Source organism: Miniopterus schreibersii (genome assembly GCF_964146895.1).
Source record: "Miniopterus schreibersii genome assembly, chromosome: 6".
Lineage (NCBI taxonomy): Eukaryota > Metazoa > Chordata > Mammalia > Chiroptera > Miniopteridae > Miniopterus > Miniopterus schreibersii.
The window spans coordinates 87166233-87190269 of NC_138107.1; the positions used below are offsets into that span (position 1 = coordinate 87166233).

General features: G+C 56.4%; 2 protein-coding genes across 4 annotated transcripts in view; both read left to right on the forward strand.

The window, feature by feature from the left end:
- IGF2R (insulin like growth factor 2 receptor) overlaps positions 1-11513 on the forward strand; it is a 97281-nt gene extending 85768 nt beyond the window's left edge. For 2 of the 3 annotated variants that reach the window (XM_081141555.1, XM_081141556.1), the window contains exons 41-48: positions 229-365; positions 1105-1219; positions 2188-2334; positions 2995-3182; positions 4253-4439; positions 6769-6921; positions 7741-7810; positions 8665-10454. In XM_081141555.1, coding sequence (XP_080997681.1) covers positions 229-365; positions 1105-1219; positions 2188-2334; positions 2995-3182; positions 4253-4439; positions 6769-6921; positions 7741-7810; positions 8665-9081 — 1414 coding nt within the window. In that variant the 3' untranslated portion in view covers positions 9082-10454. Of the gene's footprint in view, positions 1-228; positions 366-1104; positions 1220-2187; positions 2335-2994; positions 3183-4252; positions 4440-6768; positions 6922-7740; positions 7811-8664; positions 10455-11099 lie in introns of those variants that run through there. The other variant, XM_081141557.1, reaches the window with a different exon arrangement.
- A 2862-nt stretch (positions 11514-14375) lies between these two features.
- Positions 14376-22184, forward strand: LOC308559151 (solute carrier family 22 member 1-like; the record flags this gene model as incomplete). Its single annotated transcript, XM_081141438.1, is given in 6 exon segments — positions 14376-14382; positions 15576-15618; positions 15620-15971; positions 20061-20209; positions 20761-20869; positions 22074-22184. Coding segments are annotated over 6 exon segments (771 nt in total).
- Positions 22185-24037: the final 1853 nt, after the last annotated feature.

Below are 24037 nucleotides of genomic sequence, written 5' to 3' on the forward strand. Positions count from 1 at the left end.
AACCGCATACGTCTCAGGGTTTACCCCTTTTGGCAGTTGGCGCCCCTTGCCCAGTAGGGACTCTGTCCTGTCTTTACTTGAAAAGTTGTTTAAGTGCTGCTCTCAAAGGTGCTGCAGTTCCTTCGTTACCAGAATGACGGCTTTTTCTGAGTAGCAGACAGAGCTGCTCCGAGTGAGTCAGGGCTGAGGCTGACCTGTCCCCTGTCCCGCCCTTGTGTCCTTTCACAGGTACTACATAAATTTGTGTCAGAAAATATACAAAGGGCCCCTTGACTGCTCTGACCGAGCCAGCATTTGCAAAAAGAGCGCATCCGGGGACGTGCAAGTGCTGGGGTTGGTGCATACACAGAAGCTGGACGTTGTAGGTAAGGCCGGGGTCCTGTCACGTGGTGCAGGTGCTGCGTCAGAGTGGGAGGCGGGGTGCTCTCGAGTGGCCGGGAGGGGTCCACAGACCTTGGATGAAACTTCCAGGTACTGTCCCCAGGACCCTTTCTCAGGCCTTCTGGCAACTCCTGGGATGTTGAAATAAGGGCTACTTTATATTCCCTGAGGCGGCAGGTCTGGGCCTGGGTGTTTAGAGTGTCCAGCCCTCTTGGGGAGGTTCCTCTCCCAGGAGGAAGGCAGGATGTGTGGGGTCCCTCTGAGTCCTCGCTCCCGAGGGGGGTTGAGTGGCTAGTCTACTGGTGTGTGTGCAAGCGTTTATTGGGGAAAGCTGGACAGGTGCACTTGGTAAAGGCCATTCAGGGGTACATTTTTGTAATGTCTTAACAATTTGGGAAATACTAACAAAGCTCTTTTTAATAGTGTTAATAGGAAATTCATCTCGCAGTTGGTATTGAGTGTGAGGTTTTACCTTCTGTTACGTAGAGGAGCAGGTAGGGCTTGCTTAGTTCAGGAGCAGTGGGGGTGTATTAGTGGAACCTTTGCCTGTTAGACTTGACTGATTGAACCACAGGTGACTTGACTTCACTCGAAGCTGTTGATGCAAAGATGGTGAGTTCTGAGGGAACCACTGTCCCGTCCTTAGTGTAGATTTTGGCTTCTGATTTTGAAGGTTTTATCATGCACTAGAAGTAACATCTTTTCAATTATTGTGTATTTCAGGTGACAAAATCATTGTGACATATTCAAAAGGCGACGAGTGTGGTGAAAACCAGACTGTGTCCACCGTAATAGAACTGAGCTGTGCGAAGACAGTGGGCAGGCCGGCCTTCAAGAGGTGAGAGGGTGTCGGGGCCTCGAGGGGAACCATGGAGCCCCTCAGAATTCCCTCTGCTTTTCACCTAGGGCTTGTGAATGAGCAGGGAGAGCGTGTAGATGGTCATGATAGGAAGGGGACTGGCACTGAGACTTAGGGCCGGGGTGGGGGTGCAGGGCTGCCTGGTGTCCTGTAGTGTGCAAGGCTGCTCCCCTCAAGGAAAATGTGTGGGGAACACGGTTACTAGACTGAAGCAACCATGTGAGGCAGCATTTAACTGGCCTCCGTCTTTGAAAGTCACAGAACCAAAGGGGCATGGATTGGTGCCAGGCAAGGCCGGTCTTCAAGTCTGGAGCCCATGGGCAGGTGGGGCTGGCACCTGGGATGCTCCTGGACTGTGCTAGAATTCTCCAGGCAGCTCTGCATCCGGTGTGAGGAAAGGTCTGGCCAGCAGAGGGAGCGTGTGAGCGCGCGCGCGCGCGCGCGCGCGCGTGCGTGTGTACACACACACACACAGAGGATTCCTCCCGGAGCTGGGCTTGGAAAAGCGAAGACTCAGGAATTGTCGGTTGTCCACAGGCTTAATCAGCTTATGAGTCCAAAATGCTTGTCAAATAAAAATTCAAAAACCTAGGAGCAAATTTTTTTCAGCTTTTAGACGTTGCAGTTTCTAAATTTAAAAAATTGTATTGGACCCTTGCCTGCTTTTTCACCTTGCTGATGTCCTAGCTGGTTCTCTTGCCTGTGATGGCCTTGAGGACAGGGCATAAAATAGCTTTCCGAGCCAGAGCTGCCAGCAGGTGCCCGTCACAGGGAGGGAGGCGGAGGCTCGGCGTTGGGGGCCCCGTGGGGACCCGAGGCCCTTGGGGACGGACGCTGGAGCCCTGAAGCCAGGAGTGCCCTCGGGCGGAGGCCTTGTGCTGCCAGTGCCTGAGCAGCTCCCGCAGCCCGGGCCTGCTGGGCGTGACCGGCCCCTGCGCCGCCCCTAGGTTTGACGCGGACAGCTGCACTTACCACTTCAGCTGGGACTCGCGGGCCGCCTGCGCCGTGAAGCCACAGGAGGTGCAGATGGTCAACGGGACCGTCACCAACCCGGTCAACGGCAGGAGCGTCAGCCTTGGAGACATTTATTTTAAGTGAGTGAAACATTTTCCTTTGAGCACTGCAACGTATCCCAGATTAACCCAGCCCTTCGGATCCCTCCCTGGCGGGGAGCTCGGCAAGGTACACAGGCCGTGTGCTTTAGTTACTGTTTCTAGGTGGTCGGCATAGTTTGCTTCAACCAAGGAAAAGCATCGCTCAGCTATTAAGTTTTAACACTAAAGATGGCGAATTCTCTCGGGTGTAAAAATAAAGTCGCTCCTTCCCCTTCACTTTATGATAAGCCCAGGGGCCGAAGCCAAATGCTTCGGAAACTCTTTTTGATCAGGGAATCTGTGGGCTTATCAACTTCTGGGAAAATGACCAGTTTCTTTGCAGTGTCACTGGGGGGGTCCTTGGGGTCGGGTGGCCGAGGTGACTGGCTGTGTTGGGCAGGGTGAGGTGGGCATGCGGCTGGGCAGTTCGAGGAAGGCACCTGCTCAGAGTGCGAGCCAGGGGCAGAGGCCATGGGGATGGAAGGTGGTGCCCGCCGGAGTCCTTTCAGGCTCGTGGGCTTGAGGATGTGCCCCCCAGGCCGGGAGATGGGAGAATGGGAGCGGCCTGCGGCCCCGCACTTGCTCCCAGGAGTTTGGGTCTGTAGTAAAGGGTGTCTTAAAGGACTGCCAGAGTCATGGCCATCTTTTCTGTCTCTTCAGGCCATTCAGCGCCTCTGGGGACATGAGAACTAATGGGGACAAGTACCTGTATGAAATCCAGCTTTCGTCCATCACAAGCTCCCAAAATCCGGCTTGCTATGGAGCCAACATATGCCAGGTTAAACCGAATGACCCACACTTCAGTAGGAAAGTTGGAACTTCAGAGAAAACCAAATACTACATCCAAGGTAATTGCTCTTTTCCATGGTTGTTCCACATTTAACTTCCTTGAAGAAAGAGCTTTAAAATTTTCAACCCCCTTCAGTTGAAATCTCACATTTTAAAGCAAAGCCCTGGTCTGGTTCTTGCCTTACATGCATCCATTTGAGTGAACTGAACAGCCTGGGCCCCAGGGCTCCCCTCTGTGGACGTGTCCGCCTCACACGTAAATTCCCTGGCCTCCAGCTGTGGCTGCCTGAACAGCTCGAGCCGCCGGCAGTGTGGAGGGGGCCGAATCCACACAAGGCTCCTCACCTCTGACACCAGCTGCCAGTTTGGGGGGCTCCCATCCTCACCCTCAGGTTCGATAATTCACTAGAAGGACAGAGAACTCACTGAGAGCTGCTAGTCACAGTTATAGTTCATCACAGCGACAGGATATAGGTTAAAGTCAGCCCAGGGAGGAAGCACGTAGGGCGGGGCTCAGGAGGGAGCCCGACGCTCTGCTGTTCTCTCCCTGTGGAATCAGGACGTGTTTCGTTCCCAGTGTCAGTGGGTGACAGCAGGCACTGAGTATCGCCAACCAGGGGAGCCCACGGCCCCTTGATGGCCAGGTTTTTATCGAGGCTCCATTGGGTAGGTTTGGTTGGTTGGTTGGCTGGGTTAATAGGCTGGCTGGTTGGTTGATTGGTTGATTGGCTGGCTGGCTGACTGGTCGATTCATTGATTGACTGGTTGGTTGGTTGGCTGGTTGATTGGTTGATTGGCTGGCTGGTTGGCTGATTCATTGGTTGGTTGGCTGGCTGGCTGGCTGGTGACCTGCTGGCCAGCTGCCATTCCAGATCGTATCGTTGGCGGAGAACGAAAGCAGACCTCTTCCAGGACAAGGTTCAGGTCTCACGCCGACTTACGGCGGGGGCTCCACAGTGTGTGTCGGGTGGTCCGTGAAGAGCATACACGGGACATCTGAGGAAGGACCCTTGTGCCTGGTTTTAAGCCTTTGCAAACTTATATATAAACTCTGAAAAGCTAAACTCAGCCTGTTCCCGAAACGCTGATGGTGACGTTGCCGTGGTTGTGTCCGCCTCCCTTCTGACAGATGGCGATCTGGATGTGGTGTTCGCCTCGTCCTCTACGTGTGGGAAAGACAAGACAAAAACGGTCTCTTCCACCATCTTCTTCCACTGTGACCCAACGGTGAAGGAGGGGATCCCCGAGTTCAGCCACGAGACTGCCGACTGCCAGTACCTCTTCTCCTGGTACACCTCTGCCGTGTGTCCTCTGGAGTAAGTGTGGTGTCCTGGCGTTGGCAGGAGCTTGCTGTCAGTCACTGTCCTCTCTGGACAGACACTTACCAACTGTACCCCCACCTCCTCTCTCAAAGCTTAGCTCAGGCATAAGTTTGTGCATGTGTTTTCCACCCAGTGTTTTACTGTGGAAAATACTCAAAACGTCAACAGAAGTGATAGAGGTAAACCCCACATAGCCAGCACCTAGCTTCAGCAGTGGTCCACATCCCATCCTGTGCTTGGTCCACTCCCTGTCACTGTCCCCTACCCGCACCTCCAGTAGCATCAGCTTTTGTGCACGCTGGGTGGGCCTTGAGTGCCTCTCTTTCCTCCTGTCTTCCTCCAGCAATGTGTGTCCTTGGTGGCCCCTGGGAGGTGGGGGCCTTATCGCATCTTTGTTCCTAGAAAATCTTTTATTTGTGTTTTAGTACAAATTATTATGTGGCAAATGTCACTTTAACTTGAGTGAAGTATTTTCTACACTCGAATAAATAGAAATTTATTCCTCGGATCTTGGAAATCAGCTGTAGGCCAGGTTTTCATGGAAAATTACTTGTCTCCCCTGAGGGCCTTCTGGTGAGGGAAGGGAGATTGTGGCCTCTGTGTGGCCCCGGGGAACCTGCCTCTCTCCTGCCCACGCCTTTGTTCCTTGGCCCAGCCATGCTGCCACCTTAGAGCCCCTCATCCAAGGAAAGGGTTTTAAATTGCTCTCCTCATGGATTTATTGTCTTTCTGTTTCATCCACATTATCATATTACAGAAGCTTTTCATTCTCTGGCCTGAGACTTAAGACCAGGAGAAAACTGAGTCTTGCCCTGTGATGTTTCCTTCATCCTTGGAAAAGGGATCCTGCTGTCAGCAGGAAATAATAGCAGGGGACCGGGCCAGGGGAGTCCACATCACATCTTTGAGATCTTAAATCAGTAGATCAGTTTTGTTTTTTACTTTCCATGGGTGCTAGCCCAGCAAAAAAAAAAAAAAAAAAGTCAGCCTTGTCCTAAATTTTCCAGGAACATGGATGTAAAACAGGTCTCAACAAATTTCTAGACAGTGCCATATAAACATACATGATGCAGTTAAGCTAGGAACCAATGACAAGAAATTAACTGAAAAATAGAAATACATTTGGAAACTAAATCACACTTCTGAATAATTTATGGATCACAGAAGAAACCAAAAGTAGAAATGAAAGCATGGATACCCGAGGGCTCAGGAGCCTCTGCCGTCAGGCCCTGGGTCCATCTCTGGTGTCCCTGAGCGGCTGGGCGGCCCTGGCTCAGCTGGCTCTGGCTCTGGCTCTGGCTCTGAGGGCAGAGTCTGCAGCGCGCTCCACGGGGCCATGCGTGGTGACGGCCCCGCCTGAGCAGCTGGTAACAGGTGCATCCCGGCTGGACCTGAGCTCATTCCCTGATGGTTTGGAACCCAGGTTATTGGGCACAAAGCTACATTTTGATTAGAGCCGTTACCCTTCTGTAGTCAAGTTGTCGGTTGCCCTCTGACCCCAATTATTTGAATTAAATAATTTCTTAAATGAACGGCCAGCCTCTTCAGCATCCAACTTCATTACATGTGTGTGGCCTGTTGAGTTTCCGTCTCTTATTCCGAGCAGACCAGGTGTTGCTTGTGGCTGCTGCCTGCCTTCTCGGGATGGGGGGACTTTCTGTGCCTGATCCTGTTCTGTAGGCCTGGTGGCCCTGAGTGACTGAGGGCCCGAAAGACCAGGAGTGCCAGGTCGTTACACCAATGTCTTGTTCTCTGAGCAGAAAGGGAAGGCCTTGAAGATGATTCTAATTTTATATGAGTTATTTTCATTGACTTTCACGTCAGGGAAATACATTGCTTTTCTTCATGCATGGGCGGGGATTGTGAGATCTTAGCCAGTTGGACAACTGTGTTCGTCACTAGCGTTGCCTCCTGGGAGTTACAGGCTTGGATGGAGACTGGCTGGCTGGGGCATCTGTGCCATGCCCGTGGTGTCCCCCCCACCTCTGTGAAGCACAGGCTGTGTTCAACGATGACGTGGGGAGGGAGAGACTACTGCTGGGCTGTAATCTGGACGGCTGGGTCCTGGGAGATAACTGGCCAGCTTGTCCCTCCAAGTCCTTGCTTCTGTGCCCTGAGGTCTACAGAGGGACCAGCAGGACTGAGGAGCGTGTCCCTCAAAGCCCAGCTTTCTCGTTTCCTTCATAATGGCCCATGTGGTCTCCGTATCTGGTGGATCCCACGTCCCGTGTGGCGTTGGCACAGTCACAGCCACCCCCTGAGTTGAGGGTTGCTGAGGTCTTGCCGTGGCAGCAGTGCCCCTGACTGGCGGGCTTTCCTGCAGGGCGGGCTTTGACGGCGAGGACGCTGGGGAGGACACGCAGGAGCGCAAGGGGCTCTCGGAGAGGAGCCAGGCCGTCGGCGCGGTCCTCAGCCTGCTGCTGGTGGCGCTCACTGGCTGTCTGCTGACCCTGCTTCTCTACAAAAAGGAGAGACGGTAAGGGGGGGGAGCAGGTGGGTCCCACGGCCAGTGGTCAAATCGCAACTTGGGTTCAGTTCTTTTGGGGGACCCAGCAGCAACCAAAAGCCTAAGGTTAAAACTATGGGAGTGGTCTCCAGTGGCATGTTATAAATATCTGCATTTCTGTGACGAGGTGTCCAAAGATGGGCAGAAAGCTGAACACCTGTCATGAGCAGACTTCCTCCGGTCTACTCTTTCCTCCCTTCCCCCTCCTTCCTGTCAGAATAATCACTTATTAGGCACCTGCTGTGTGCCAGGTAGGGCACCATCCTCTTGGCTCCGCATTGCTGGGTGCAGGGGCTCGACACTCATTGTGTGTGACTTTCCAGATTTCCACGTCACACGTGACTGCAGCATGCAGCTCGGAGCCTTGTGGGTGGTCAGCCCTGGCCCAGGGGCAGAGGAGCGGGCCAGCTCTGGGCTCCCGGCCTCTCTCGTCTGCTAATGAGCCAGAGGCAAGCAGAGGACCTGGCGTGAGCCGGCCTGGGGTGTCACCTGGCCGCGCGGTCTCGGTGCAGCCCTGGGTTTGGGACGGCTTGGCCCAGTCATGTTCATCTCTGAAAAAGAGCCGGCACCAGTGTCTGCTCACCTGCTCTAGGCCTCTCTAGATGCCAAGAGGTAGAGCAGGATTTGAGTCCACGCTGATTTCCGAGTGCTCTGGCCGCTGAACGGGATTCGCACCCCACCGTCCTGGGTGTGGTGCACCCCACCTCGGGTTGTGCGGGGGGAGGGTGCAGTTTTTCCCTTAGAGCTGGGAGCCCTGCTGGTTCCACGGGAGTAACTGGTCTTTTGCAGGGAAACGGTGATGAATACACTAACCAACTGCTGCAGACGGAGTGCGAACGTGTCCTACAAATACTCCAAGGTAACCTCCCGCTTCCCTCCCCCACGGTGTCCGGCTGTGGGCGTGGCTGTGCTGTCAGTCAGTGATTACGAGAAACGCCATCACCACTTATTTGAAATAGAAAATGGAAAAACATCAGTTGTTCGTTTTTTTTGGTCATAAACCTCGCCCGAGGATATTTTTTCCATTGAGTTTTAGGGAGAGTGGAAGGGGGAGAGAGAGAGAAGCATCGATGTGTCACATCGGTTGGTAGCCTCCTGCCTGGGCCGGGGTTCGAATCCACACCCCGGGTACGTGCCATTGACTAGGGATCGAACGCGAGCGGGCCAACGCACTAACCGCTGAGCCACACCGGCCAGGGCAGCGTTAATTGCTTTTCACCCAAACACGCAATTGTCTTTTTTCCCTTCAAGTTTTTCTCATTGTGGAGACGGCCAGTTTCCTCAGAGCGTTTCAGCTTTAGGCTGCTCCTGCCTTTGTTTTGGCTAAAGAAGTATATGTGATAGTGTAAGTTTAGGTGCATTTGGATAATTTCCTTCAGATAAATTTTCAGAAAAGCGGCATTATTTGGGCCAGAGGGCATAAGTACGCTCCTGGGGCTTCATGACCAACCACTTTTTAAAGGCTGCCCCACACCTCGCCAAGCGCCCGGTCGCCCCTCCCTCTGCACCTGCCCCCGCCCCGCCGCCCGGGCGCTGTCTGCGGGTTGGGCCTCCGCAGGAGCTGCGGTCCAGCCCTCGCCTTTCCTCCTGCCGGGGCCCCGGGACGGGCGGCCTCTCTGGCGGGCTGTGGAGGGGACCCTGGCTTGGGGGCTGTGGGGGGCCCTGGAGGAGCGGGCGGGCTTCCCGCGGCCCCACGTGCTGCTTGTCCCGCAGGTCAGCAAGGAGGAGGAGGTGGAGGAGAATGAGACCGAGTGGCTGATGGAAGAGATCCAGGCGCCCGGCCCCCGGCCTGGGAGGGATGGGCAGGAGAACGGCCACATCGCCACCAAGGCCGTGAAAGCCGAGGCCCTCGCCTCCCTGCACGGGGATGACCAGGACAGCGAGGACGAGGTCCTGACCATCCCAGAGGTGCGGGTTCACTCGGGCAGAGGGATTGGGGCCGACAGCACCCGCCCCGTGAGAATCCCGCCAAGGAAGATGTTCCGGGACGACCGGGCGGGGCTGGTGAGCGGCGAGAAGGGGTGCCTGGGGCTGCCCAGGGCTGCAGCGCTGAAGCCTGGGACCCCCGGCCGCCTGGTGTCCTTCCACGACGACAGCGACGACAGCGACGAGGACCTCCTAAACATCTGAGCTCCCGGTGCCGCCCGGGGACGTGGGCCGTGGCCCCGCCAGGCACCTTCAACCAAATAAGACTTCAGCTCAATGATGCTTCTCTCATTTTTGCCTTTAACGAAACTGTTCCAAAAGGGAAGAATTTTTGTGAAGGAGGAGAGGGTGGGGAGCCCCAGCACCGCCGTCCGTGGTTGCTCCCGCCGCGGGCGAGGCGTCACTCCGGGTGCCAAAGGGTGGTGCTGGGGCCCCGGGTTTTGTCCCACGTCCTCACTTACAAGCATGGCTGCCGCGCGCTTCATATCGCGCCCGGGCCAGACGCGTCGGGGACGGGGCTCCGTTTGAGAAAAACCCGTGCTGCTTTAGGCCCGGGGGGGTGGCCATTATATTTTAGCATTCAGTTCTCTCCTCCTATTTATTGACTTTACAATTACTCAGGTTTGTGAAGAAAAAAAAAAAAAAGAAAAAAAAAAACCACAACAAACCACCCCACAGGTTTTTCCTGGCGGCAGGGGGATGTGCTGACCATCCGCTGCCCAGGGGAGCTGTCGGTGCTGGGACGATTTCATATGAGATTTTGAACTGGTCAATATGTATCCTCTAAGTTAGAATACTCCATTGTGTCTCTTTCCTCTCGGCTTTCTCTTTCTTACGGGCACCGCACGTGCGCGCGCTCACACGCATGTACGGGGGTCCCTGAGTGCCTAGGCTTTGGAGGGTTCACCTGCCCCATGCCTTTAGTCTGTAACGGCTGCAGCTTTTGCATGACATCTGAAGTCCTAGGTGCACCGAGCACACTTAATCAGTATTTCTTTCGCTGGCTGGTGAATTCAAACAACCTACCCAAAGATTGATTCTGTGAGTTGAGATGTCAGCGGAGACGACTTTATAGGTCTCCCCCCTTCAGGTTCTCACGATACCACCATTACTGTGCTTATTTTTTTAAGAAAAAACGTGTTTTTCAACCATTTGACCTATAAGAAGCCTTAAATTGCACAGTGCGTGGCTTATGGAAATTGCATGAAAGCTGACGGGCCGGAACCTCGCCCCCGGCGTTGCCCCTGGGCTCCCGCTGCGGGGCGGCCGAGGCCGGGCCTCCGAGCTGCAGGCTGGGCGGGGAGCGCTGCCGTCTCCCCACCGCCGTCGGCTCCTTTCTCGAAGTGTTTAATGAATGACTTTCTCTTATTCTAGAATTGTACATAGACTCAGTGGTAGTCATATACTGAAAGGCAAACCGCCCTACAGAATTCATTGGTTTGTACTCAGTGTGGCTGGCTTATATGATTTCAACATGAGTATTTTTTAAAATTGATTTCTTTCCTCATTTTTTTTTTCCAATCAAATTTACTGTAATATAAAGTATTCAACAATTTCAATAAAAAATAAATTATTAACCGGGTGTTACTGCTTTTTTCCCCTTGAGAGTGAAACGTTGCCGAGCCGGCCGCCGGTCCGGCTGCCACCTGTCCTGGGAGCTTGCAGGCGTCTGCGCCCCGCGAGCAGCGCCGCTGTTTTCTCCCTGGAGCCTTTCCCCCCGTGGGCGCTCACTCTAGGTCTGCCGAGCTTCTCTCAGCCTCACCTGGGTTCTCCTGTTCACCAAAGCAGCTGCCGTTGTGCGCGGTCCGTCTCACGGGGGGTGGTGTCTCTTGCACAATCTCTGAGTCTTTTATCTGAAATTACTGACCAGTCACCAGAGCTGCCTAGGTTCTGACAAAGCAGGCAGAACAGTCAAGCTAGACTTCTCGGAGTCAGCGTCCTCCCTTCATCCAATTTTCTAATCACCCAGTTGCAGTTAGTGACTTATTATTTGTTAGTATTTTACACCGTTGTTGAAGTATCAGAACCACCGAGATGGCGCTTCGGACCCATCCCTTCCTTTACCCCCTCATCCGGGTGCTGGCGGGTTGGGGTCGCCGAAGCGCCAACCCCTGGTCCTCGGAACGTGACCTTGATTGGCAGATAGGTCCTTACAGAAATAACCAAGTTACAGTGAGGTCAGCGGGCTGGGCCCTAACCCACTATGACTGGTGTCCTTGCAGAGTGGAGAAATGTGGACACAGACACAGACACACACAGAGGCAAGAGGATGTGAAGACACGGGGGGAAGACGGCCAAGTGCAAGCCAAGGAGAGAGCCCTGAGCAGACCCTCCCTCAGCCTCAGGAGGAGCCCACCCTGCCCACACCTTGATCTTGGACTTCGGCCAAAGAGCGGTGAGGCAGTCAACCTGTTGTCTCGGCCTCCCAGTCCATGGTGCTTTGTTATGGCAGCTCTGGGAAGTGAATCCAGACACTAAAGGCCCAGCCCCCGGCCTCCTCGAGGGGCCATGGAGAGCGACCCACAGCTGTGCTGGGCTGAGGAGCTCTGGGGTGCTGGTGCTAGTCCGGGCCACTATACTGTGCCCATCACTGTCTTTTTCTGTGATTTATAAAAAAACATGGTGCATAAAATCCATTGGCTTTCTTGTCCGTTCTTTCAAAGAGATGGTCTTGAATGTCTGTTTCAGGCCAGGAGTCAAGGCACAGGGTGGAGCTGTTTCTAAGGCCCACAGTCCCCAGCGTCTCCCCTTAACTGCTCTGGGTTTTCAGTAGAGACCGGTCTGGGAAATGCTTTCAATCCAAGGTGGGGAAGTGATGGACCACCAGGAGGACACAAGTCCCTGTACTCTCTGCCCCCTGCTGTTGTGACAACGGCTGCTGGTTGGCTTTGAACTCACACCTGAGCCAGGGCCTGAGGTTCAAGTATGTCACCTGCCCAGGGGCCTCCTCACCTCCTTTGGTACAGTCCACAAGCTCAGAGCAGGCTGTACATTTTTAAGCGGCTTAAAAATAATAGAAGAACACGTGGCACATGAAAATCAGGGGAGATGAAAATCTCCATGTCCCTAAATAAAGCATTACTGGGAGCCCCCGCCCTCGTTCACTCACATCTCACCCGGGGCTGCTTTAGTACCAGGGCCTCGGACATGACCGAAGGACTGACCCCTAGAGCTTTGGTTTCTCGTGTCTGACACGTGGGTAACTCACAGGTGCTGGCAAGGGTCATGTTAGGGAACGAGCAACAATGCTCAGCGAGGCACCTGGCCGTCACCCTAGAAGCTCAGGACAGTGGCACCGGGCCTTTCCCAGGTGGCCTTGGCCACAGTCCTTGATTGCCTCTCCTCTTTGCGATTATGGTCACCTAGGATGTTCCAGCCACCTCTTCGTGCACCTGAGGCAGGGCTGGGAGGGGGAAACGGAGTGAAACAGGGCAAGGAAAAGGTCCTCGTTACCTGGTGGTGATGGTGGTGGGGGCAGCTGCTTTCTCCACGGAAAAAAGTCAGCAGTGGGGGGTCAGGTCTGGCTGGCTCGGCCTGGCCGCTGGGGAGGTGGGGATGGGGAGGGCGCCAGCTGTCTCCCCACGATGTGTGGAAAGCAGGACCTTCACACCCCGGCTACTTCCATGCGGACGACCCATGTCAGGGGAGCTGGCACATGAGAAGCTCGTGGTGTTAGAAAAAGCCAGTAGTCTTACTCTTGTGTCACTTCTGACGTTTCTGGTTAACAGATGTGGGGGTTCCCCCCCCCAAAGCAATTCTCTGTGACACAGTGGGCATCCTACACTTTAACTTGATCCTGACACTAGCTGCCTGGAGATGGCATCAGATCGCACGAGCCTGCCCCCCGCTTCAGATGCCAATCAGAAGTAGTAGGCCCCCAGGTTCCCACAGTTCTGCCCGATTTGGTTGCAAATCGGGGTTCCCTTGGCTCCTTCCTCTTGGATTTGATGATTTGCTAGAGCGGCTCACAGATCTCAGGAAAACACATATTTACCAGTCTATTAAAGGACACAATAAAGGATACAGATGAAAGGCCAGATGAAGGGATGTGTAGGGTGAGGTCTGGAGGGCTCTGAACCCAGGAGCTTCTGTCCCTGTGGAGCTGGGGTGCGTGCCCCTCCCGGTGTGGACTTGCTCGCAGACCTGAGAGCTCTGAGCCCTGCACCACTGGGATTCTCCTGGAGGCTTCCTCAGGTGGGCAGCACCAATTACTCCACTCCCAGCCCCTCTCCCTTCCCAAGAGAATGGGGGCGGGGTGGGAAATTCCAACCTTCTAACCGTGACTTGGTCTTGACTGTGACCAGGAGCCCCTGAGGAGCCCACGGGAGTCACCTCATTAGAAAAAACCACCCCTGTCACCCAAGGGTTCCTAGGATGGAGGCAGACACCAAGATCATGTTTTCTACCCTCTCACAAGGTGTCCCTGAGTGCCAAGGGCCCGCCACGGGGAATTGTCTCTGCCCATCCCACCCCACACCCCCTGCCAGCGCTCACCCTCTGGCAGAATAGAGAAGGGACCGCAGAGCTGCCGTCCCCGAGGGAGGGGCCGTGTTTGTTACCAAACTGCTGGGCTGGAAGCCCGCCCCCGGCGCCCAGAGACCAGAGTCCCAGAAACAAAAGGGGAGCCCGACCTGTGCCTCTGCTTACCTGTCCCTCCTGTGTGCACATGGAGGGCCCACCCCTAATGTCACGTGTCCTCCTGGGCCAAATGGGGGCGGGGAAGGGGTCTTCTGCCTGGTGGCACTTTGTTTTCTCCTATCAGCAGCTCTGGCCTGGGCCTAGGGGTCCCACCTGTGTGGCCAGAAGGCCCTGAGGTCATTCCCCAGGGTTCAGGTGGTTTCATGGCAGCCAGGAGCCTGCAAAGTCGGGCGAGGGCGGTGGGAGATGGGTCTGTCTGGGGACCTTGGCTCTCGCACCCCAGTCAGTCCCACGTGCCCCAGGCCAGAGGACTGGTCAACTGTAAACCCAGAGGCTGCTTTCTGTCCAGTAGTGCTGTCGCTGAGCCCAAAACCACACCAGCTACCATCCAGGTCCCTTCTTACTGACTCTGGGCAAGTCCCCTCACCATTCTCAGCCTGGGGCCCCTCGTGATAAAATGCAGGAGCAGGATGTGAGGGACTCTGCCTGCATTTGGGGGGTAGAGGCCTGAGGACCCGATTGCCCGCTCCCAGCTCTGCCCTGTGGTGAGCAGGTCCAGTGCTCTGTGTTTCCTTGAGGAGGTCGAGGTGGCCCCAGGTGAAGTCCTAGAGCCTGGAGCCCGGCCACCACAGGCTGTCCCCTGCCTCTGCCCCCTTGGCCCCTGGGTGCTTGGGGCACAAACACCAGGGGCAGGGGCATCTGAGCCACTTGCCGCCTGCCTCACTCCTCCTGCCTTTCCTCACCCTCTGTCCAGCCCCCTGCACCCCGTCGACTTGCTGGCTGTGAGGAGCACATCAGGCTGAGGACCAGGTGGGGGACCCCCCTAGTGCTCTCTGCTGTCCCTCTGTGAGTCTGTCCCCATGGATGGTAAGCTGTTGGGAGTTAGGGACGGTCCCATCTCTGTGTCCCAGAGCCGAGCACTGCTTGAAATGTGCAGGGACTCGATGCGTATTTGTCGAGTCAACAAATGAACCGACACATGAGCCATGAGCCAAGACGGCCTCGTAGGCTGAACTCCTGCCGTGCGTGGTTCAGGCTTAATGACTGTGAACTTGGAAAGCGGCTGCCCCCCGAGCCCCTGTCTTCCCCGCTGTGCACCAGGACGGTAATGGCATCTGTGCTGAAGGCTGTTGGGAGGAGGAATTGAGCCCCGAGCAGGCGCTCCTGAGGGGCTGAGGCCTTCACCCTGACAGCCACGGGCTTGCTGATGGCGGGGCCCGTTCACTGCTCCCCTTTTCCACGAGACTCTGGCTGTAGGATCCCTGAGAGACACCTGGAGACTGAAAGGCAAACACAGGGCGCTCGGCAGAAGCAGGCTTGAGAGCCGGGCTGCGCCCTGGGGCTCGGAGCCTACTACTTAAAGGGCTGTGGGCTGAGGGGTTTCACAGCCCTTGTAGCTGGGCCTCCTGGTCAGTTTTGTGTCTGATTTATCTGGATTATGAAAAGAAGCCTCCCTGCCCCCTTTTTGTCATTAATTCTCACCTGAGGATATTTTTTTCCATTGATTTTTTTTTTTTTTAGAGAGTGGAAGGCGGGGGGAGAGAGAAACATCGCTGTGAGAGAGACACATCAATTGGTTGCCTCCCACACGTCCCCTGACCAGAGCCAGGGAGCGAACCTGCGATCCAGGTACATGCCCTTAGCTGGGAATTGAACCTGAGACCCTTCAGTGTGCAGCCAACACTCTAACCACTGGGCACACCGGCCAGGGCAAAAGAAGCTTTTAAATAGATCCCTCGGAAGAGCCCTGGAGACGCTGGTTGACGTGGGGCTCTGGCTCTTTCCTCCTGCTCTGAGAGCCGTAGTTCAGAGAGTAGACCTGCTTCCTGGCCAAGCAAACAATTTGGAAGCCACCCCCGCCCTCCACCCGTGCCAGGAGCTGGCGCCGCGGGTTCAAGGTTATTCCTAGTGGTGGGCGGCTCGGTGCATCGTGCGTAACAGCAACTTAATTTCAAACTGGCCCATTGCAGAGAAGCCCACAGGGAACATTGATCCGCCCGCTGCTGCCGAGGCCAGTCCGTCAAACTGGTAAGGGTGCTGCCCCGCCGTGCCCACCGCAGGTGACGTCCTGGAGCAGGTCGGGGAATTCGGCCGGTTCCAGAGCAGCCTTCCTGCCCCCGTGCCTGCTGCCGGCTGCCTTCGCCCCCATCTACGTGGGCATCGTCTTCCTGGGCTTCACCCCCGAGCACCGCTGCCTGAGGCCCGGCGTGGCCGAGCTGAGCCTGCGATGCGGCTGGAGCCCGGCCCAGGAGCTGAACCTCACGGTGCCCGGCCCGGGGCCCGCGGGCGAGGCCTTCCCCCGCCAGTGTCGCCGCTACGAGGTGGACTGGAACCAGAGCGCCCTGGGCTGCGCGGACCCGCTGGCCGGCCTGGCCCCCGACAGGAGCCACCTGCCGCTGGGCCCCTGTCGGCACGGCTGGGAATACGACACGGCCGGCTCCTCCATCGTCACCGAGGTGAGCGAGGCTCTGCGTTTTGGGGAGCGCGTGGGTTTCAGGGGCTGGGAAGACATTTGCAACAAATCCTGTGAGGTTTGGTTTCACGTCAGGAAAGAGAGAGGGACATGTGGCATGGGTCAGGCTCCGCCTGGGCACTAGGCATTCTTCCCTGTTGAACCCTCCCCAGACTCCGGGTGTCAGAGGAGGGCACTGAGGTTCAGAGAGGCCATTGCAAGCCAAACAATGCTGGCCTGTTCGGACATGGGTCTACGAGGAGCCTGGGGTTCCTCTTCTTTCTGCCCCCAACCCCAGCTTCTCCAAGACTCTGCAGAGTTTACCTGGGGTCCAGCTTCCTCACCATTGGAATTGGGGTTCCCCTCCCTCCTTGCAGGAGTCATGCACATGTGACAGCTTATTGCTGGCCGCTGAGGTGGTGAGGAGGCTGCTCTGGCCTGGGAGTGAGCCAGTGTGAATCCCAGCCATGCCTGGACCCCCTGAGCATCACTGAGTAGGTCCCTCAGCCTCTCTGAGCCCTGGTTTCCTCACCAATAAACCAGGGGTGATAATAACCTGCCCCACAGGGTTGTGAAGCTCAGCTGAGTCCTGTGAGAGCGCTGGCCAAGCAGAAACCGAGTTGCACCTGCAGCCTGTGGGGTGGGACCCTGGCGTCAGGGCCTTGTTTGCGTAGTTTAATGGGTTCTACGAGCATTTTGCCTTACAGGGGAAGCGGCTCCTGGAAGGAACGGCTCCTCCTGAATTCTCCCTGCCCCTTCATTCCATTGCCCCCCATCCCCACACATCCTAAGCTGAAACTTGTTCCTGGAGAATTCACTTTATTTAAAAAAATATATATATCTTTATTGATTTCAGAGAGAGGAAAGGAGAGGGAGAGAGAGATAGAAACATCAATGATGAGAGTCATTGATCAGCTGCCTCCTGCAGGCCCCTGAGTGGGGATCGAGCCCACAACCCGGGCATGTGCCCTGACAGGGAATCGAACCCCGATTGCCTGGATCCTAGGTCGACGCTCAACTGCTGAGCCATGCCCGACCAGGCGGAGAATTTACTTTAGTTACTCATTTCTGCAGAAATAATCTTTAAATGAGCCATGCCTTGGACGTTGGAACTTGCTGAAAGGAGGACAGGGAGCCACTGTGTCTGAATCAGCGTCACCTTCTGGGAGACCGGCAGGGGTCGTAGGGGGAGGGAGGAGGGACGTGCAGTTCCTGCCCCCTCTAGGGGCCCTGCCCTCTCAGCTGCAGCGCCATCCACAGCGCCACACCAGCCTAGGGGCCCCTGACCTTGACCTTCAGCCCAAGGTGAGAGCAGCGCTCACATTACCGTTTCCAAACTCGCCTGATCCGGGGGTCACCAGGATTCTGGTCTGTGACCCGCTGGACAGGACCCACGGGGATCTATTCTGACAGGGACTCGGGTGGTTCTCTTGACTGGGTGAGCTTGGCCATCCCTGGCCTTGGTAAACCCAGCAGGGGCAGTGACCTGCCGTGGGCGCCCCAGGCTTTTCCCAGGGGCCCGCCCGTCCCCCCGGTGTGCACAGATGTCACCGGCAGCGGCTGGGTGCCAGTTTGGCAGGGCAGGGGACACGGCAGGTGTACAAGCCTCGCAGGTGAATCCAGACACAGGTCCTCAGTGGAGCCCAGGGCAGTTTTCTGGGGCAGGCGTGTTGGCAGGTGAGGCCAGAGGCCCTTTGCTCCAGCTCTGTGAGGGTCGGGGCTTCTGCACACAGCAGGGGGCAAGGTGGATCCAGGACATTTCGGGGGGCAGCAGGGACAGCTGCAGAGACGCTGATTGTAAAGATGAAAACAAAGGCAGCACCCAGTTCCTGCCCTGCAGTGACGCGTAGTGTACGAAGAATGCCTCTGGGACGGTGTGGGTGGAGGCTACAGGGAGGCAGCTGGGCAGCTGGAGATACGGACCCTGGGCAGGCAGATGACCTCTGGGGTGACCTGTCCCTGCAGGCAGGGGAAGCCCTGGGGAAGGGTGCTTCCAGCTGAATTTTAAAGGGGAAAATGTCAGCACTGGGAGGGACGGAGATCTGATTGGCAGCTGCCCCCCCCACGCCTGCCCCCAGCGGAACTCCTCCTGGGAGCAGACGGCAGGGCCGGGTTGCAGGGCAGGCCACAGGGCAGGCTCACTGGGAGTTTCTGAACGTCAGTGGTGACATGGAGTGTTACCTATATTTTATTTTTAGAAGTGCTCCCGTCAAGGAAGTAGCGGTCAGTCAGACAGGAAGCCAGGCTGCCTGAGGGCAGAGCCCAGGGACTCAGTGATTGACCCCCGAGGCCGGAACTAGGACATGGCTCCAAGGGGCCACTTCAGAGGTTGAAAGGTGGTGGGTAATAAAACCTCCCGGTGAAAGTTGAATGGATCGTTACTCACCAGAACAGCTCTCACTCGATTTCTCCCCTTCAGTGGTCATGGTAGCTCTGTGAGTGAGGCAGGACAGGGAAACGGAGGCCCACAGTTGCTGAGTAACTGGCCTGCCATCACACCCCACAGGGGCGCCTGGTAGGGAGGGGACAGGAATCCACAGGGAGGAAAGGAAGGGTGTGTCCCCAGGCAACCCCCTGACAGCGCTGTGCCAAGAATGGGAGGGGTGGGGCTGGCTTCCCCCCTCCAGACCCCCTCCTCTCCCCAGTGCTCCATTCTTCTCTCTCCCCTTCGAGCTCTAAAGAGGGGGTGATGATGCTTCCCCAGCTGGGCCTTCCCTGTGCCCAGGTGTGTGCGGCATCACCCATGCTGGTGCCAGACACATGGGACCTCCTCTAAACCCAAACAGAACAGACCTCCCCAGGCCGACCTCAACCCCTCCCCTCTCCTGGCTCTGGGCACATGGCCCCCCTGAGTGTCCCCCAGCCCCCGGTCCCTCCTGCACACGGAGCTAGAGCACCTGCTGCCCAAGGTGCCCGCTTTCTCACCTCTGTGTCTTTGCTCTTCTAATGTGGCCACTCACAGCTCCACCATTCATGACAGAATTTGCATAATTACTGGTGGAATGTGCATGATTAAATGTGCAATTAATAGGCACTTAAGGGTTTTTGACCAATTTTGGAAAACATGTCATGTTTCTTTTGCTACATTTTTTGGAAAATTACTTTGTGCCCGGCCTGGCGTGGCTCAGCGGCTGAGCGTCGATCTAGGATCCAGGCGATCGGGGTTCAATTCCCGGTCAGGGCACAGGCCCGGGTTGCGGGCTCGATCCCCAGTCAGGGGCCTGCAGGAGGCGGCCGATCAATGACTCTCATCATTGATGTTTCTCTCTCTCTCTCCCTCTCCTTTCCTCTCTCTGAAATCAATAAAGATATATTTAAACAAAAACAAAAAACACAACTATCCTTTAGAAAACACTAAAAACACCCCGTTGTGCAGCGGCTTTGGTAGGTGACACGGGAAAGGGTGGAGGAGGTGAGACGATGCGCTTCTGACGGGGTTTCTACATTGACAAAGGTGGAGGGAGCCTGCTGGCTGGCGCGGGGGGCGTGGGGCAGGGGCGGGAGATGGAGCAGACACATGCAGCGACATGGAGTCCAGGAAGGAGGCTGATGGAGGAAAGCCGAGAACCTGCCTGGCCAAGGGAGCCGCGCGTGCGGGCGAGGCCACTGCCGCCCAGCGGGCGCGGGCCTGGAGTCCTGTCTCCCCGCCAGAGCTGCGGGACGCGCGTGAAAGGACGCAGCAGCAAAGCATGCGGGGTGACGCTTTAGCCAACGACTTGCCCATTTTACTCATGAGACAAAGAAAGGAAAATAATCCTCAATAGTTACACGATCAGCGCTGAGCGCTCCCGGGAGAGCCGCTGTGATTGCTGGTGGGTGACTGTGGGGCGGCCTGTTCCCAGCAAGGCCCACCCGGGGCTGAGGTGCCACGTTGCTGCGGGACCAGGCGTCCTCCGAAGAGGGATGCGGTTAACCTCGAGAGAGCCAGTTTGCTGAGGGCAGATGAGGTTGGGCCTTGGGGTGGGACGGCTCTACCCCGCACCCCGCGGTCCCGCAGGGAAGCGGCGCTGTGTGCCTCCGATCGGGGCCCTCGGGCCACCTGCCCTGAACACCCAGCACCCCGCCTCACCTCCCTGTGTCCTTGCCTCTGAAGGTTTGGCTGGAACTTGTGTCTCCTGGCCACCGCCCTCACCAGAGCCGTCTCGGGGCCCTCGTGGCCATCGCCCCGGACTACACGTCCCTGCCGCTCTTGCGCCTGTTGCAGGGGCTGGTCAGCAAGGGCGGCTGGACGGCCGGCTACCCGTGAGTGAGCATCGCTCGCCTGGTGTCCGAGGAGGTCGGGAGTGGAGAATGGGTTGGGGCCAGACGTGGAGGTGGGTGTTTTGGGGGCAGGAGATGTTTGTGGGGTCCGGAGAGATGGTGGTGACTCTAACTGTATTTGTTGTCTGTGTGACTGGGCAGGGTGTGGTCAGATGGCCTCCCTCCCTCCCTCCCTCCCTCCCTCCCTTCGAGACACGTAAATAACCATTTAAACCAGATCAAAGTTTCACATTAACCAATCTATGTGTTTACAGCAGTGGGCGGGGGAAGCAGGGAGACAGGTGGGGGAGTATCTTAAAATTTTAAATATGAACAAACCAGCATCTCCCCCCAAAATCCAACAAACTCAACTGGTTTGAAGGACACTCAAGAGTTAGGAGAGAAGACATCAGAGGAAATAAGAGGAGATAAGCGTCTTGATTCAGGAAAACTATCTCTTAGAAGAAAGTAGGAATAAGGGTGCTGGGTGTCAGGAGCCCGGACGGTGACGTGTCTCCCGTTCCAGGCACAGAGTCCGTGGGCCTTGGCTACAGACGGACGGTGACAGTCCTGTACCAGGTGGCCTGTACGGCGGGACCCGTGCTACTCTGCGGGCTGGCCTACGCCCTGCGCCACTGGCGGGAGCTGCAGCTGGCAGTCTCGGTGCCACCCCACCCTTCCTGCTCTGCTACTGGCGCTGTGTGCGCGTCCATTCCCGGGGCCACGCTTGGCTCACTGAGGCGGAGCTCTGACCTCGGCCGGCAACCGGCCAGCCCCCAAACGGTCCTGGTGGCCACGTGCACAGGCCATTGGGGTGTCCTAATGTTGTAGGCTGGCCCACATTATGCAGGGAGCTCCCTGCCTTCAAACAGCCTCCTTCAATTTGCATCCCCTGGATAAAGGTGTCTGAACCCAGAGCCACAGGCCGGCATCTGCGTTCCCTGGGGAATGTGCATGCTAAGCCATCAAGAAACAAACCCAGCCCCAAGGAGGTGTTAATCTTCTCAGCTGTGAGCACTTGGCAGGGTCGGCGGGAATAAGCCATAGACAGGAGTGTTCACTGTGGGGGAGAGGAGGGGGCAGCGGAGAGAGGCCGAGAGAAATATCTCAGCCATGCACCTTTTGTCACCGTTTCGCTGGGGACATAGCTTATCTGTGGGTAGAACTAGGTGGACCCAATCTCTCTAAATGAAGGCTGGCCCCTTCGTGTGGTTCATTTATTCAGGAAGAGCCTGCCTCTCCTTGTCAGTGTGAAACGAGGGGCCGGTGGGTGGGCTGCTCCAATCAGAGCCTAACACCTTGCCGACCTGCGATTTGGAGCCAGAACTTGCCCGTGTGGCCACCTACTTTTCTGCTCTTTTAAAACTCTAAATTGCTTTCAGGCTTTAAAATTTCTTAAATTAGTGTAAGTGCAGACATGCGTTATCTTGTGACCGGCCAGCAATATTCAGACACAGAAACATGAGTATACTTGTCACTGGTCAGCATTAACATCAGGCCAGCCCTGAGGAAAATGACATGTACTGGTGACCTGTGTTCACAGGTGGGTGCCCGAGTCTCCCCGATGGCTGTTGTCCCAAAAGAGAAACATTCAAGCAATAAAGATAATGGAACATATCGCCCAGAAGAATGGCAAACTGCCTCCTGCTGACTTGAAGGTGACAAGCTAGCCGGGGGCTTCTCCTGTTGCTGAGTTTTGGGTTGGGTCTATGACTCTGGGGCTGCCTTGGGGAGCAGGGGGGACTGGCCAAATGTGGGGAGATAGGTTTGGAGGGCAACCACAGTGATGGCGATGTCAGGACCCCCCTCCCAAGGGCTTTCCCCCTCCTGGCAGCTAGGATATGGTGACGTTCTGACTCCCTCCTAGATGCTCCCTCTCGAGGAGGAGGTCACGGAGAAGCTGAGCCCTTCGTTCGCAGACCTGCTCCGCACACCGCAGCTCAGGAAGCACACCCGCATCCTGATGTTCCTGGGGTAAGGGCCCCGCCTCACCTTCCCAGACAGGGGCCCGTCCCCACCTCCCGCCGGAGCCGGAGCCGCCGCACCCGGGTACAGGTCAGACAGTGGGACAACTCGGGGAAAAGAGAAACGCGGCAAGGAACGTGAGGTGGTTTTCGAGTGGTCGAAGAGCGCGTAGAAGGACATCCTCTTTCTCCCCTGGGGACTGAATATGCAGGGAAGGCCTTGCTTTCGTACGCAGAGGTTCCACATATGCGTGGTCAGCAGTAAGACGCGTGAAAGGAGGAAGGGCCCCCGAGGTTGCCTCAGAGCCCACGCGCCCACCTTGGCACCAGCCACGTCCCGGCTCAGCATCGAGGGCGGGTGAGATTCCAGCGGCTCCTGGAGCCTCCCTGCGGCGCAGACCGTCGCACACCCTGCCCGACGGTGTTGGTGCCTGTGTCCTCCACGGATAAGGACCCTCGTGAACATGTGTGCTTTCACCCATTCACCCCTCCCCTCCCCAAAGCCTGCACCCCCTCCCAGGCCCCACCCTCTTTCTTCAGGTCACATGGGGGCGAAGGGACCCTTTTCAAGCTTAACTGACCTGGTCACTCCCCTGTTCACACTGTCCACTGGCTTCCTACTCCTCTGAGAGTAAAATCAAATTTCTTTTCATGGCCCAGGGGGCCCCACCCGCTGGGCCCAGGAGGCCTTCTCCCACCTGCCTCTTATTATTGCAGCTCGGGAGGCCCGCCCAGCACTCCCTGGCTTTCAGGAAGCTTTGTAACCTCTCTGTGACTCAGTTTCCTCATTAGCCAATGAGGCCAATAATACTACCTGTCTCATAGGCCTGTTGGGAGAATTCATGGGATAATATGTGTGAAGGGCTTGGATACAGGAAAAGCTCGGCATCCTGTGGCTATTTCAATGTGCAATTCATGGGCCCTGCCAGCAGGTGGCAGCGCTGAACACTTGGTAACTTCTCTGGGCACGAAAACCGAGGTTATCGCAGGTGCCTTTCTGTTCCCGGTTAACTGGCCAAAGGGCCAGGAGGGGCACCCGGCTGGTCGAGACTCACTGAGCGGCACCGAGCACCTTCCTTCTTTTCTTGACACTTTTGTCCAGTTGGGAATAATTTGGGGCTGGAAACAGAAACATCCCAGTGTTTGTCTGGGCACAGCTCTGTCAGGCCGGGGGTACGTCATGGGGAGCCCCAGCTGTGAGGTCAGTTTGGGAGCTGATAGGCTGGGAGAAGACAGCACCTTCTCATCAACCAAAATAACTTCTTATGTTGCAAATACCGATGTAATGGTCAAATGTTTCTAGCCTCCCAAATTATATAATTTTTCCAAAAGTGACACCTGGAAGTTTCTGAAGTCCCTTGAGTGAGAGTGACTGAGCCAGTCCCCACCTGTCCCTGTGCCACATTCCGGAGCGTGGCCCTTCTCTCCTGCACCACGGATGGGGGTCCGGCGGGGTTTGTGGTGGGAGAGAGAGAGTGGGCGCCGCTCGTTAGGGACGGTGCGAGGAGCTGGAGGGAGCCGCCGTGCAGCCTCGGAGAGACATGGCTGGTGTCTCTGCTTTGTTGTGTCTGGACACTTGGTCTTGGGAAGGTGACAGTGACGGCAGCGATAAAAGCTCGTCTTTCCCGAGGGCTTACTATGTGCCGGGAACCACACTGAGGACTTCTTGTCCATTAACTTAATGAAAACTCAAGACAGACCAATGTAGGTGCTGTTATTTTCCCACTTACAGGTGAGGGAATTGAGGCACAGAGAGGTTAGTTAAGTTCCTTGAGGCCCTGCCCCGTGTACAGCAGCCTGATTCCTGCAGGAGCTGAGTGGGGGGGGCCTGTGCGGCGCTCAGGGCAGGGCCGGGCACCTCGCTCTA